This window comes from Myotis brandtii, unplaced genomic scaffold (assembly GCF_000412655.1).
Source record: "Myotis brandtii unplaced genomic scaffold, ASM41265v1 scaffold4, whole genome shotgun sequence".
Lineage (NCBI taxonomy): Eukaryota > Metazoa > Chordata > Mammalia > Chiroptera > Vespertilionidae > Myotis > Myotis brandtii.
In genome coordinates, this window is record NW_005365371.1 from 255,959 (window position 1) to 271,348 (window position 15,390).

At 51.2% G+C, this 15,390-nt stretch overlaps 1 protein-coding gene across 1 annotated transcript in view; it reads right to left on the reverse strand.

Annotated features, from left to right (window-relative positions):
• SEMA5B (sema domain, seven thrombospondin repeats (type 1 and type 1-like), transmembrane domain (TM) and short cytoplasmic domain, (semaphorin) 5B) overlaps positions 1-15,390 on the reverse strand; it is an 81,825-nt gene that overhangs the window by 27,607 nt on the left and 38,828 nt on the right. The window contains exons 2-3 of the mRNA XM_014545229.1: positions 10,173-10,377; positions 4,458-4,557 (exon numbers count right to left, since the gene is read on the reverse strand). Coding sequence (XP_014400715.1) covers positions 4,458-4,557; positions 10,173-10,326 — 254 coding nt within the window. The 5' untranslated portion in view covers positions 10,327-10,377. The remainder of the gene's footprint in view (positions 1-4,457; positions 4,558-10,172; positions 10,378-15,390) is intronic.

Here is a 15,390-nt window from a genome sequence, read left to right on the forward strand (position 1 = left end):
CATAATTGCCCAACCTGGAAGCAGCCAAGATGTCCTTTAGTAGGTGAATAGATAAGTAACCCGTGGTCCACCCAGAAAATGGAATATTACTGAGCGCTAAAAAGAAATGAGTTATAAAGCCATAAAAAGACACAGAGGGACCTTACGTGCATATTACTAAATGAAAGAAGCCCATCTGAAAAGGCTGCATACTGTCTGATTCCAATTATATGACATTCTGGAAAAGGCACAGCTATGGGACAGTAAAGGGGATCCGTGGCTGCCAGGAGTTGGTGGTGGGAGGGAATGGATGAACAGGCAGAGCACTGAGAATGTTCAGGGCAGTGAAAATGCTCTGTATGATGCCATAATCATGGATACATATCATTATAAATTTGTCCATACCCAGAGGATGCATACCACCACCAGTGCACCGTAACATAATCTGTGGACATTGGGAGATAATGATGTGCCCATGTAGGTTCATCAATTGTAACAGACTTACCGCTCCGATGGGGGAGGCTGCACGTGTAGGGCTGAGGGTATATATATAGAAATTCTCTGTACCTTCCCATTAATTTTGCTGTGAACTTAAAACTGCTAAAAAAAAAAAACAGTCTTGCCCAGCCGGCGTGGCTCAGTGGTTGAGCGTCGACCTATGAACCAGGAGGTCACGGTTCAGTTCCCCATCAGGACACATGCCCAGGTTGCGGGCTCAATTCCCAGTGTGGGTCATGCAGGAGGCAACTGATCAATGATTCTCTCTCATCATTGACCTTTCTATCTCTCCCTCTCCCTTCCTCTCTGAAATCAATTAAAAAATATTAAAAAAATATATGTTTAAAAGAGTCTTAACGATGATGTTGCCTATTGAGCACACAGTGTCAGGCACTGCTGAAATTGCTTTGCCTGGACTCTGGAGCCACAAGGCCCCCTTGCATGGACCCGAGGGTGACAGAACCACCGGTCCGAGGGCCACGTGAGAGTGCAGGTTCACAGTGTAGACCCTGCAGCAAAGACAGGGGGAGTCCAGCCCAGCTGCTTGTGAGGGGCCTTCTAAGCACCTCAGTGTCTGCATCTAAAACGGATGTGGCTGTCTTTCCTCTTTCACAGGGTGGTGGAGACAGTGCAATGAATGGTAAGATGCATGTTAAGATGCTTTATTAATGTCAAGCAGATGTAAAATACTGGTTTTCCCTAAGAGTCTTCTCTCCTTCTTACATCTTTGGTCATTCCTCTTTTCATTCCTGGAGTTTTTAGAAGTAATTGCTTTGGAAAGTTCTGGCCTCCCTCAGCTGTGCTGGGAAGAGAAATGAGGGGAAAGGTTGTGGAGTGGGCCAGAATGCGGAGGGGCCCTGCCAAATGAACCCAGGGCCTGGAGGAGACCGCTCAGGCTGGGACTCCTCTTCGCCAGCTCTGGCTGCTGGCCCGGGCCTCACTCAGCTGCTCTGCTGTCCTGGCGGGCCTCACCCGTGACCTTGGCTCCAGGTTCCTGCTGCCCCTCCCCAGCCGCCTGCCCTGAAGAGCTGCCCCGCCCTCTCCCTCCTGGCCTGGGGACAGATGGGCTGCGGCTTATGGCTCTGCCCAGGCTGTCTGCTAGGTAACACAGGCATCCAGCCACAGCTTTAAAGAATGAGGGGAAACATTGCATCACTTTTTTATGTTTTCATTTTTATCCCATCAAAAATCATTCATCACAACGTCGTCGAGGTCTGCTCTTCTGGGAGATGAGAACAGAGAGAAATCTCTGTAGCCTGACCCACCCTAAATCCCTCAGGAAACAAGGCGGGGTGTAAAGGAGCAAAAATATGTACCCCTAGCCGGAATTCCAGAGGCCCAGGGGCTCAGAAAGGAGGGGGAAATGTGACAGGCAGAAGAGGAGGAAGGAAAGTGACCGAAAGAAAGGGAGGAGAAAGAAGCCAAGGACCCACTTCATTTGTTTCAAGAGGTGCAAGGGGCAAGTCCAGGGCTGGTTTTCCCCCGGTCCTTGGGGCACAGCCAGGGTTCGGGGGAAACCAAGGCTAGGAAAAGGTATGTGTCCACCGTGTGGGGGAAGCCTCAGATTGGGTCGGGAAGAGCAGTGTAACCACAGGCAGGCCACCTCTCCTTCTGAGCCTCAGTTTCCGGGTCCATACAATGGGGCCATAGAACACTATCCCTGGGGTTCTTGTGAAGATTAGATGCGTTTTTAGATGCCTGACTGCCTACGTGTTTTAGATGCTTCACTACATACATGGTACGTAAGATGGTGCCTGGCGCACGGCCGGCACAGGATGAATGACAGCTTCTAAAATGTTTCCACACAGTCCAGAGCCAGACATCAGGGTTTTAAAAGTACATACGGAAAACAGATGGGACCTGAATGAGGTGGAAGGCTCTTATCGGTCACCTTCCTGACTAATGCTGTTCGGCTGTTATGCAAGATGTTATCATTAAGAGAAACTGGGTGGAAGGCTTATGCTTTGAAACTTTCTGTGTTAGTTCTTACAACTGCATGTAAATCTATGAGTATCTCAAAATAAAAAGTAGAACAATTATTCTCTTAGCTGGAAAATGAAATCCATACTCTTGTAGACTTGCCCATGTACAGATTACCTCTGGGCGGACACACACACTCACCGCAGGGCGTGCCCCCAAGGAGGGGTCGTGCTTGTAGTGCGGAGGGGTGGCCCTCCTCTTCACTGTATACTATTTTGTACCTTCTGAATGTTATACCAGAACACATAGCACCGGTGCACTGTGACTGGTTATTTTAAAAATAAAAATTAACCCGGCCAGAGTGGCTCATTTGGTTGAGCTTCATTCTGTGCACTGGAAGGTCACTAGTTCAATTCCTGGTCAGGGCACATACCTGGCCTGTGGGTTTGATCCCCAGTAGGGGCACCTATGGAAGGCAAATAATCAATGTTTCTCTCTCTCTATCCCTTCCTCTCCCTAAGCATGTCCTCAGGCGAGGAATAAAAAAAAAGTTAGAAAATAAATAAAAAAGTGAAATGCTTTCAGCCCAGCTTCGCCATAGCCCTGTGAGGGTGGCAGCATAGAGACTGTAACTCAGACCTTACAGATAAAGAAACTGAGGCTCAAAGGTGAAGATCAGCCCTAGCCAGTTTGCTCAGTGGTCAGTGTCGGCCCTCAGACCGAAGGGTTATAGGTTTGATTTTGGTCAAGGGCAAGTACCTCAGTCGCAGGCTTGATCCCCAGCGCTGGTAGGGATGCGTGTGGAGGCAACCAATCAATGTGTCTTTCTCACATTGATGTTTCTTTCCCTCTGTCTCTCCTCCCTTCCACTCTCTCTAAAAAATCAATGGAAAAAAATATCCTCCAGTGAGGATTAACAACAACAACAACAACAAAGGTAAAGAATGCAACTCCTCGGGTCCTAATCCAGAGCTCTGTCCTCACCCGCCCCTTGTCATATGACAGTGAGGGGACAGGAACACTCAGGAAAGCCCAGACGTCAAGGATGGTCATCCACCTGGTGATCACCTTCCCCCAGCCCCAGAACAGCAGAATCAGGACCTCTGGGGTGGAGAGCGTCTGAAACATGCCACTGCAGGAGGAGGGGACTACACGGGCTGGCAGAACAAACTCCAGCCCTGGGCTCAGGGGACCTGGGTTCTGTCCTCATCACTGTTGTCATCTGGCTATATTACCTTGAGGTCACCTTGCCCTCAACAGGCCTCTCTGCCTCTTCATGTTCACATCAAAGGCAGTTGGATTAGACCAGCGATTCTCATGCCTGAGTGTGCTTCAGACTCCCTGGAGGGGCTGCTGAAGTGCAGGCTGCTGGCCCCCCAGAGCTTCTGGTCAGCAAGTCGGGGTGGAGCCCAAGGATCTGCCTTTCTAACAAGTTCCCAGATGTTGCTGGTCCACTCTTTGAGACCCACTGGAATCACCCATCTCTGAGCTCCCTTCCCTACCAGAACTCATGGCCTGTAATTTTGTGAGAATTATCTCCTCCTGCGCCACCCCATAAAGTTCCCATAAGTTCTCCCTAGAGCGTGTTATCCTTTGGATACTGGCCCTGGACAGTGGGACTAAAGGAGGTCAGGTAACAGGGAAGCCAGGTCTTGCCTAAAAGAAGCGCAAGGCCTGTGTCCAGGAGTCCCAGGTGCAGGTGGCCAGCCGGCCAGCAGGGGGCTCCTGGGCACCTTTTCTGCTCGGAGCTCCCAGGGAGGATGCCAGCTAGGCTGGGTCTGGCCACATGGCAGGGACAGGGGACAGGAGGAGGCCGCTCTCAGTAACTACCAGCCACTGAGGTATGTGGCTTGCTGAGATCTGGAGGTCACTTCTCCACCCCCAGCCCCAAATGCTTCCTTCTGTGGGAGACAGACATTCAGGCACAGAGAAGGCCTGGCTGAGGGGAACAGGAGCCCAGGACACGAGAATGCCCACAGTAGGCTCACCCCAAACAACATTCCCTCCACCCAATTCTAAGCACCTGCACTCTTGACCCCACCCCTCCTGCCCCATTTTACCTGGCTCCCACGATGAGCTGGTTCCTGGAGGGATCCAGAGCGAGCTGGGAGAAGTCTCCGGCTCCAGGGTAGGTGAAGTTAGAGACCCAGGGCTTCAGGTCTGGGGAAGGGAGAGAGGCAAACACCCAGTTACCATTGACCAGGTTACCAGCTGCCCAGCACTGGACAGGATAATGGAAGGGTGAAGAATCGGTCAGCGTGAAGTCAGGGTGCAGTGAGGCAGGGGGCGCCAGGAGACCTGTGAGCAGCCAGCTGGGAGGGGGTGGGGAGCAGGGGTGGGGTGCTGTTACTGTTCCCGCTTTGTTCCCTAGCTCAGAAAAGGGCTCCACCTGCCCCAGCTGCCCAAAGGGAGACCTGTAATCACCCTTGACTCCCTCAGACCCTCACCAGCTGCATCAAACACGCTGGCCAATCCTGACTGGTATACATCCAACTCTCTCTCTGAAACCCAGCCATCTTGCCCTCTGCACCCCACCCCCCATCCAGCCACCAGCAGCTCTAGCCTGGACTGGTGCCAACAGCCTCCTCACTAGCCTGGCTTCCACTCCTGCCCTTCCAGCCCATTTCCCATAGGGCAACCAGAGTGATCTTTCCAAAATGCAAATCCGGTTGTGTCACTCTCCAGCTGGAGCCTGTAAAAGCTCCTGGAGAAAAAGTCCCAACCCGTGGCCCCACTGTCCCCCCAAGTCAGATGCCTGTCACAGCCATTATTTAGTGATCCATGGAAAGAATGATGCTTCATCTTTCACATCCCCCTTAGACTCCCCACCCAGCCACACTAAACCAGAACACTGTGCACTTCTCCAATCTAGTCCACAACAGCCTGCACACTCTCGCACTTCTGTCCTCCCTACCCCACCTCCTCCAAGAAGCCTTCCCTGACTCCCCCAACCCGAGTAAGGGGCTCCCATAGACCTCCACTTTACTTCCATCAACGTCCCCATATCCCTGGGTGTCTATCCCAGTGGTTTGTCCTAGGGGACAGAGAAGATCGTGCTTCTTGGAGTGCTAGGTCTCTCCCAGCACTTGGCAGTGTTTGAATGAATGGATGAATAATCCTCAGCTCCCTTCTTTCTGTACAAGAAGAATCGGGTTATCAGACAAGGCTCCACAGAGGGTGGGCAACCAGTGTCCATCCTTGTCTCCAAGGAAAGGTCTTCCCAGACAAGGCCAACACTTTTCATGGGCATTGGGTGGGCAGAGAGGAGACCGTGCAGCCCTCTGGATGGATGGGCAGCGGTGTGGGGAGGGCAGCCCTGGGCAACAGTACCCGGATGACTCCTTCTTTCCCTTCTGTGGAGGCCTGCTTCTCCCACCTCAGTGCATGGCCATGTAATAGCTGCCCCTCACCCCTGCCTCATGGATGGGAGGGAACGGACCAGTAATGAGAGAGCCTTGAGCAGAGGAACATGCATGCTGATGGGGTGAAGATGAGGGGGGAATGTGAGGCCCTGTGCTTTCTCCCCACAGCGCATTAGCGACTGGCTCACAGGAGGCCCAAAGGAGTGTGTATGTGTGTGTAATCCAAGGGAAATAAATCATTGCTCATTATCCCTCCACTACAGAGTAAAAGCAGCCCTTCATTTCTGCACAACAGGCAAACACTTAATCGCTCGCTGGAGAACTGGAGGTTTTACGAGTTGGATGTTTTTTAGAAAACTGTGTTATGCATAATTTAAAAAAATAAGAAAGGATTCTGCAACAAAATGAAGCTAACCCCTTGGTTCTGCCTCTGCCCCCAGCAGGTGACTATGGATTGGCAACAATTGTCATGTAGTTGCAATGACATTTTTGCAGTATCAGTACAAGAAGTAGATTTGCAGTCAGGTAGACTGGGTTTTTAGCTGACCTCAGGGCCACTCTCAGAAATCCTGGTAGGATATTATACTACCTGAGAGACTAAGCCAAGGGTCCTCTTCCTCCAGGAAGCTCTCCTGGATTATTTCCCCTCCAGCTGATCTTATTTTGGTCTACATTCTCTCTACCTTTCTGTTCCATTCACATTGTATGTTATTGTCACTCAATGTGCTCAAGGGTGTTTTCTCAGGGGGTGGGGGGACGGTGTGAAAGAGCTTTCCCATCAGACTGGGTGCTCCCCAAAAGTAGCAACTGGGCCACACTTTAATTCTCTCTCCTTCCAACAGAAGTATTCCAGATGTGGGCAGCCAAACAGGGCAAGAGGTGGCATGACTGGTCTGCAGCAAACCAGGAGGAACTCCATCTGGGGATTTCTCAGCCCAGTCTTTGCTCAGGTGGGTCCTTGGGGAGGAGGGAAGAGGGAGAGGAAACAGGGCAGGAGCCAGGATGACAACTGGGGGGAGTCAGGGGAGGGGCGGGTGGAGGCCCCTTCCAGTTTCTGTCCCTCTCCCCTAACACAGAAGGGGCCAACGTGGGCAAAGGGGAAAGGGAGAGACGTGCAGCCCCGTGATCGGGGGAGCCTTCTTGGGAAGGCAGCCAGCTTCCTCCGATTAAACAGGCAAAGAGGACCAGAGGGAGGGCTGTCTTTAAAACACCAAGCACGTCTGAGCTCCGTGTGCAGCGAAGGCTTTGGACAGCGTCTTTAAGAGAAAAATGACATTCTCCATGACGCGCCTGTGATTTTAATTATGTATAGTCAATTCAATTACCCACTTTGTGGATTAACCACTGCCAGTGTTAACTCCATACTGGCTTCTCCTGCTGCCTGGAAAGGCCATGCCGTGGCAAGTGGAATACTGTGAGGGCCAAAGAGAAACACAGGTGGCCCTGGCTGGTTTGGCTCAGTGGATAGAACGTCAGCCTGCGGACTGAAGGGTCCGGGTTCGATTCCAGTCAAGAGCACATGCCTAGGGTTGTGGGCTCAATCCCCAGTAGGGGGCGTGCAGGAGGCAGCTGATCAATGATTCTCTCTCATCATTGATGTTTCTATCTCTCCCTCTCCCTTCCTCTCCGAGATCAATAAAAATATACTTAAAATAAAAAATATATATATTAAAAAAAGAGAAACACAGGTGGGCCCCCCTTAAAAGAAACACACAGCAGAGAATATAACCTTCCACAACAGGAATGTCAGACTCTGCACCTGGCAGCTCCTCTGGGTACCGAGGGGTTATTCCCAGATCAGTCAGGTGTCGGGGGAGAAGGAAACTCGGAGCTAAGGGGTTGGAAGCCTACAGCTCGGTCGGAAATAAAGTGCAACATCTGAGGGAACCCTGGAAGCTGGGGGTTGTGCTGGGATGGATTACGGCAACTTCTCTAGAACACGGTGTCACCCAGAAGACAGTCCATCACTAGTCCCCAGTGCGTACTCAGCTGTGCAGAAGGGTGTGGGGAGACAGCAGGACGGACTAGTCCTGGTCCAGGACCAACTGCACTGGGGCCCCAGGGGAGTGACATTGAAGAAGCAATGAGAGGCACGTGAGTACCCAGAAGAGACCCTTGCTCACCTCCGAGGCCCCGCTGGGTCCCGTTCTGTGCCTGGCATCAAGCAGGACCCAATAAAAAGTTCGTGAGTGGACAGGAAAAGCCAGAGCTGTCAGGATGGGGAAGGGGGTGAGCTGGTGGAGGCCAGGAGGGCTGGGGAGGAGAAGCAGAGAGGACACCACTCCGCAGGGCTGCCAGTCCCAGACGACAGACCGTCTCCTCTTGCCCGGAAAGAAGGGAAACCCTTCTTACTCTATGTCACCATCCATGTCACCCTGAGCCTCATCCCCCCATCCTGAAAGGGCTGTGGTGGCAAGTCAAGTGATTTACACGTGAAGATACAAAATGGTGTCAAGGAAGCCAGGAACTCAAAGAACACATCTCCCACCCCCTGCCACCCCCACCCCCAGTATAGAGCAGCCTGGCTGGGGGACAGGGGTCCCCTGCACTCGTCCCATTGTCCCTGCCCCAGAGTCAGTCAGTAGTGCCCCTGGGAAGCCCTGAGAAGAAATGTTGTATTAGGAGCCGCCACAGGGGACCCCTGTGAAGGGGACAATCTTCAGCCCTCAGAATCCAGCTCCTTCTGTCCCCCACTTGGTCCTTCCCCTCAGGGACAGCCACCAGCAGCACCTCAGGGGCATCAGAAGTCTGAGGGTGTCCTGATAGTCTCCAAAGACAGGTTTTATATTTCTAGCCAATTAAAGTGTCATCTGACCCCCCCCCCCAAAAAAATAAAGAAGTCTGAGGGTGTGCATGCTCAGTTTTGTAGGCTTAAAGGGATTGTTAATTTACCGTAATCCACTTAAGCCTTCAAAGCCTGGATCCCCGCTCAAGCAAGACAGAGAAAACAGCACAGAGAAACCAGCCTGAAAACCTCCCCAAGACAGGAGACAGGAGCAGCCCGCTGCTGGGAACCCCACACTTCTAAACGCCCCAGCCTTCCCCCGCACAGCCCCCAACTCCTATTCCTAGGGCTCCCCAGCCCCCAATCTCATGCCAGCCTCCGACTCATGGGTTTATTTTTCTGTGCTGGTTTCCATCTTTTTTTTAAAAATGTATTTTTATTGATTTTAGAGAGGAAGGAAGAGGGAGAGAGAGATAGAAACATCGATGATAAGAGAGAATCATTGATCGGCTGCCTCCTGCATGCCCTCCACTGGGGATCGAGCCAGCAACCCAGGCATGTGCCCTTGACCGGAATCGAACCCGGGACCTTTCAGTCCGCAGGCCAACGATCTATCCACTGAGCCAAACCAGCCAGGGCAGTGTTGGTTTCCATCTTGCCCCTCCGGATGGACGGGCTGTAGCATCCCAGAGGACGGGCTGCTCCTCCGCTGGTTTCCATCTTGCCCCTCCTGACGGGCTGTAGCATCCCAGAGGACGGGCTGCTCCTCCTGCCTGGGCACCGGAGGGTGGAGCGCTCCATCACTCTGCCTGGGCCGAGTCAGGAGGCTCTGACAAGTCTCCCCAACCCTCTGCACCTCGGCCTGCATCTGTCAAAAGGGGTGGTGGCCTTGCCCTGCCTCCCAGCCAGGGTTATAGTGAAGGGGAGACAGGACAGGTGTTTATCAGACTTAAGGACGTGGGGACCCCTGAGACGACATCAGTGTGAGCTCCCGCGAGGCAATGGATCTGAAGTACTGATGTGATGTAACACCACCAGGGACCCCCACCCTGGCTCCCAGGTCGGGGGAGAACATCCAGGAAGCTCCAGTATTTATGTTTTTGCTTTGTTTTTAGATGATCATCAAACGTATGTACTAATTTTAGAAACTTAGTGAAAACTGATAGACCCTCAGAATATGCCCAGCGATTCACACATCCCAGCTTGGGAAACACTTCAGCTAGACAGTCCCATGCCCTCCCTTGACAGACCAAAGGAGTTACCAGTCACCAGGGCCCCTTTCCCAGGGGGTTCCGAGGACCCCAAAGATGGGCATCCCTGCAGCCGTCTTAGAGCAGAAGGAGGCTGTGCAGAGATCACGAGGCACTTCCAAGGAGTGAGTCATCCTCGTCTTCCCCCCAGAAAAGCCAAGAAGCAGAGCTCATGCTTCCAGAAGAGCCAGAGCTGAGAGACCGACCAACCCTGGGCAGCCCACCCAGGGGGTCCACACCTCTTTCTCCAGCAAAGGAAGACCCCGCCTCCCAGGTAAATATGAGAGAAGGGCCTGGACACATTGTCTGGAGACTAAAGTCAGATCCATCCGCCCATGGCTGCTGTCCTTACCCATCTGAATCCTAGGTGGGACTGAGTCCTTCAGACATGTCATTGCAGAAAGAACTGTAGACTTGCGCATGTACAGCGTCTCTCACCTGCAAAGGCCACGGTGGGGTGTTCCCTCAGGGCGCACAGCTGGTGCTCAGGGCCGGGATCGCTGGTGACATCCTGGGAGCTGGAGAGGTGGAAGACCAGCAGCGCGAGGCTGGGCAGCAACAGGGTGGCAGCCAGGGGTCCCGGGAGCACCATGGTGGGCCCCTCTGGGTCCCAGCTCCCAGCGGCAGGCTGGCCGGGGAGGACCTGCAAGGCAAACATTCAGGCTCACCACGTGCTCCCTCGGCAAGGCCCACTTCTCCCACGTTCCTCGTGGATGTCAGTGGCCCCACAGGTTTGGTTTTTGTTTGTTTAAATAAATTCATGTTACTTAGAGTTTATTCTGCTCTAGAAATACAAAGTTATAGATCATAGCTTAAAAGCTAATTTCCCTTGGAATGGTATTCTACACAAACCTGACAAATTATAGAGCTTTTTCTATTATGATCCCAAATGGCTTAAAATTTGTTTTAATGATAAAAGTGGTATCTTAGGGACTTTAATAAATGGAGCTAGGACGAATGAATAGCCAGTTATAAAAAGATAAATTTGGGCCCATAACTTACACCTTATACTAGGAAAAATTCCAACTGGATAAAAGATTACATGCTAAGAATAAAACCAACAAAATACTAGAAGAAAATGTGGGCAGTAATCTTTATAACCTTGGAGTGGAGAACCATGACTCAAAATCCAGAATTATTAAAGAAAATATTTAACTACATAAAACCCACAAACTTCTGCATGCCTCTTTCCCCCTACCCCCTCAAAAAAACAATGTTAAGCAAATCAAATAACAAACTGGAAAAAATATTTGCAATTCATATCACAGGCAAAGGGGCTAATATTCCTGCTATGTAAGTAACTCCTGGGAATCAAGAAGAAAAAACCAACAGTCCAGTAGAAAATGAATATAAATGCAAACTGGGCTGAAAAACATGAATGACACTTATTCTCATTCATAATAAGAGCAATGCAAATTAAAACAGCCTGAGAGAACCTCTGCTCACCTATCCGTTTAGCAAAATTCCAAGTTAGACCACTGTTGGTGAGGCTGTGGGAAAGGAGGCGCCCTCATGTACTGCTGGTGGGTGTGCAAAATGGCATAGCTGTGGCGGGGCATCTGGCCATATCTGGCAAAAATGACAGAGGAGCTTACCCTCTGACCTAATCGTGGGAGTCTAGATCAGTGCTACTCAGAGTATGGTCCATGGACCAGTATGAACTCTGATGACTCTTTGGCAAGATTAATGCAGACATTGGAGAGCAAGCGTTTAAAAACCTGTATAGTTATTTGACAGAATACTTTTTATATCTATTGGATCTAATAACAAAATATTTGGGCTTGCCCTAACCGGTTTGGCTCAGTGGATAGAGTGCTGGCCTGCGGACTGAAAGGTCCCAGGTTTGATTCCGGTCAAGGGCATGTACCTTGGTTGCAGGCACATCCCCAGTAGGAGGTGTGCAGGAGTCAGCTGATGGATGTTTCTCTCTCATCGATGTTTCTAACTCTCTATCCCTCTCCCTTCCTCTCTGTAAAAAATCAATAAAATATATTTTTTTAAAAATATTTGGGCTTGTATTTTGCAGGGTGTTTTTTTTTTAAATTCACTTCTCTAGGGATTCACTTTTATTACATTTTACATGATCATCCCCCTGCAACAGGCTGTAAATTGATAAATAAAATCTGCTCCTTCATCACAGGTTATCGAGAGCAAAATAGACTAGAGAGGCACCTGCACATCTGCAAAGCCAGGGAGGCACAAGATAATTCCGGTGGCGTTCTGTGAAGTAAGAGAAGATGGGTAACAACCCAGTACCTGGCAACCAGAGGCTGCTTCCATAAGCTACGGTGGATCTTTGTAATGGGATACTGTGCAGCTCTAGAAAAGAATGAGGTTTTCTCTAGATTTTAATATGGAGAACTCTCCAGGGATATTAAGTGAAAAAAGCAAGGTGCACAACAGGGCAATAGCATGCCACCTTTTCTCTGTAAAAGAGAGGGTAGAGACAAGAATATATATATTTCTATTTCCTTATCTTAGCATTAACATACACTGAAAAAAATCAAATAAAAAAAGGTTACCTATAAATAGCAAAATTGTGATCTGGCCTTCTCAATATATACCTTTTATATTATTTTCATTTTTTAATAATAAATATGTCTAATATTACCTAGTCTATTGAAGATTAATCCTTTTTAAAAACTAGTTTTTGTTCCCTAAACCTTCTAAGAGGGAAGGCTGGATAGCTCCCCTGAGGCCTGCCTCATGCTGTCTGAACCAGCTCCCAGCTCTCCTCAGAGGCCATCCACTGTGTCACCAGGCTCCCCTGGCCTCAGGCCTCTCACTGCTGACCTCCTGGTGTCACTTTCCTCATCTGTGAAATGAAAGGTTAAATGAGCTCAGGATTTTCCAGGGGGTGCATGGGGGAACCAATCAAAATCACTTCCACTGGGGGTGGCGGCCTGGAGCCCCCAGGTGAGTGACCCCAAGGGGATTCTACCAGCCTCCCTGAGACTAGCAGCCCCTGGGGTTCCGTCCCTCTCTAAGACCCTTTGCTCCCGACCCCTCCTCTCTCTTCCCCTCCTATTGCCACTACCTCACCCCAGGTCTGGAGAATCACAGTAGGATGGGTTCTTCCAGGCCTAAACTTCCTCACTTGTGTGTGAAATGGCTAACACCCTCCTTGCATTGCTGCAAGGCTTCAAGGGAATACCCCCATAACCACACAATGTGTGTGGCCATGAGTGCCCCCCTCTCCCTTACTCTGCCCCATCCTGCACCCAGGGGCAATGGTTCCTAGGGCACCTCTTTGATCCCTTCATCTGAGAGTCTAACCATCTCTCTCAGCAGAGACCCTCTGTGAGGAAGGTTTGGTTTGGCTCGAACTCACTCCCTGGAGTGATTTTTCACACTGTCACTCACTCAGTCCTCAGTGCTGAGCTGGGTCCTTCCTGCTGCCTGGCACCTGGCACTACTGTCCTGTCCCTGGGTCTCCTTTCCCCGACACTGATCCCTGGCCTCAAGGAGTGGGGAATCACAGGCCAGGGCAACCCTCTGGAGCCAGTCAACCTGGATTCAAATCCCAGCTCTTCTCCTTACCAGCTGTGTGACTCTGGGAAAATTACTCAACTCCTCCCCGCTTTAGTTTCCCCAAATTGGGAGTGAGAATAGCAAAATCAGCTCCTCCACAGATGTAAGTATTAAAGGAATTACTATCTTTAAAGGGCCTGGAACAGTGCCAGACAGACAGTGAGCACCCTTTAGTGAGAACTCTTCTGATGCCCTGGAGGTATTTCCTTTTGCCCTTTGACCCCTGTGCTAGATGCCTTCTATCTGTCCCTCCACTCTCTCTCCTCCTTCCTGCTCTGTGCCTGAGCAGCATCCAGGGACCCCTTCCCTCTGTTTGACCAATGGTGGGGGGAGGGCACTGGCAGAACTTAGGAGGAGGGAGGGTAGAGGGAGGAGGCAGCAGAGTGCGCTCCTGTCAGAGCCCTGGTTCTAGCTTCTGTGCCTCCAGGTTTCAGTAATCATCCCCTCCCTTCCTCCTCCCTTCACACCCAGGGGTACCACCCCCTCCTCACCAGCCCCCTCACCAGCCCCGGAGACCCACGGTGAGCACTCCCATGTGGTTCTGGATCCCTTCCCACTGCTTGGTAAATCGTTCTTTTATTAAACTGCCTCCCCTTGTCCCAATTTGTGCCATCTGTTTCCTTGGGGTTACAGCACCTAATTGGTGATATTCAACGCATATGCAAATATCATCTCTTTAGACCTTAGCTGGGCTTTTCCTCTCAGCTGCTCAGAACATCTAAGGTATTAGGACAACTGCCCTCCTCTCATTATTCCCAAACCCTCACCCTTCCCCTGCTCCCTTCCCTGGCCTCCTGCCTCCCACCCCAGATCTGACTAAGGCCTGCACTGCCCCCAGGCCTGCCCCTTGGTGTGGCCAGATCCTGAGCTCTGGGCCTGAATTAGGAGCACATCCTTAGCTCCTGCCCTCCCCTTAGGTACTTAAAGTACCTAACTTCCATAACTTATGGTTTTTATGTAACTATGTCTTCCAAGGCCCTCCTGAATCAATAATTGCTAGATTAAGATCCCTTCCTCCACCTGGGCTCCAGCACAGTGCTTCTCTGTTTGAGGAGAAGGGAAGGCGCACAGCTGTGAATGGGGGTGGGTGAGGTCTGAGGGCAGGACCTGGATTCCAGGTCTCCTCCACTCAGGTGCGGGGGAGAGAGAGAAGAGGAGAGAGCCAGGGCAGCAGATGGACATGCACACAACACACAGACTGGGGAGAGTCGCCCAGAGGTAGACAGAACGGGTACTGGTCAGGGAGGAGACAGGATGGGCATTCCAGTCCTTAGGAGTGCAAAGGGGGTCCCGGGGGATGACTTAGGAATCCCACAGGGGCTCGCACACACCCTCTTTTGCCATCATCTTCCAGGACCTCCTCTGCCCTTGGCAAGGAAGACAGGAGACCCTAACGAGGGTTCAAAGGAGGGACAGAAGGACCCGGGAAGCAAGGCATGGGCTGGAGTGTGGGTGCTAATGGTCAGGACAGAGCTCAATGAGCCAGGGCTTGCAGCTTTGCAAACACCAGCAGAACAGGGGGTGCCACACTGGAAAACAGAGTGGTTAATCCCCCAATCACTGAGGGTGTTACAGGGACTGACTTTTGTTGTTGTTAATCCTCATCTGATGATATTTTTTTCCATTGCTTTTTAGAGAGAGTGGGAGGGAGGGAGAGAAAGGGAGGAGGAGGAGAGAGAGAGAAAGAAAAAATATCAGAAACATTGATGTGAGAGAGACACATCGATTGGTTGCCTCCAGCTCCGGCCCCAACCAGGGCCAGGGATAGAAACTGCAACCCAGGTCTGAGCCCTGGACCGGGAATCAAGCCTGCATGGGACCCTTTGGTGTGTGGACCGACACTCTAACCACTGAGCCACACCAACAAGGGCCAGGGTCTGACTTTTTGAGCAGACTTTTAGATACTTGATGTAGGGGGGGGTGGGGGGAGTGACTTCCCAACTCCCAAGAATTCCCCAGCTTTGGAAACTATCCCCCCTCCATCCACGGGTCAAAGGCCCCTGGCACCTCATATATACACCCATCCCACCCCATCATAGCTGCTGCATCAAGGATAGTCATGTGGTTAAAACAGACCAATCAGACGCCCTCTCATGGCAATTTGGGTCCCCTCCCTTCCCCCCCC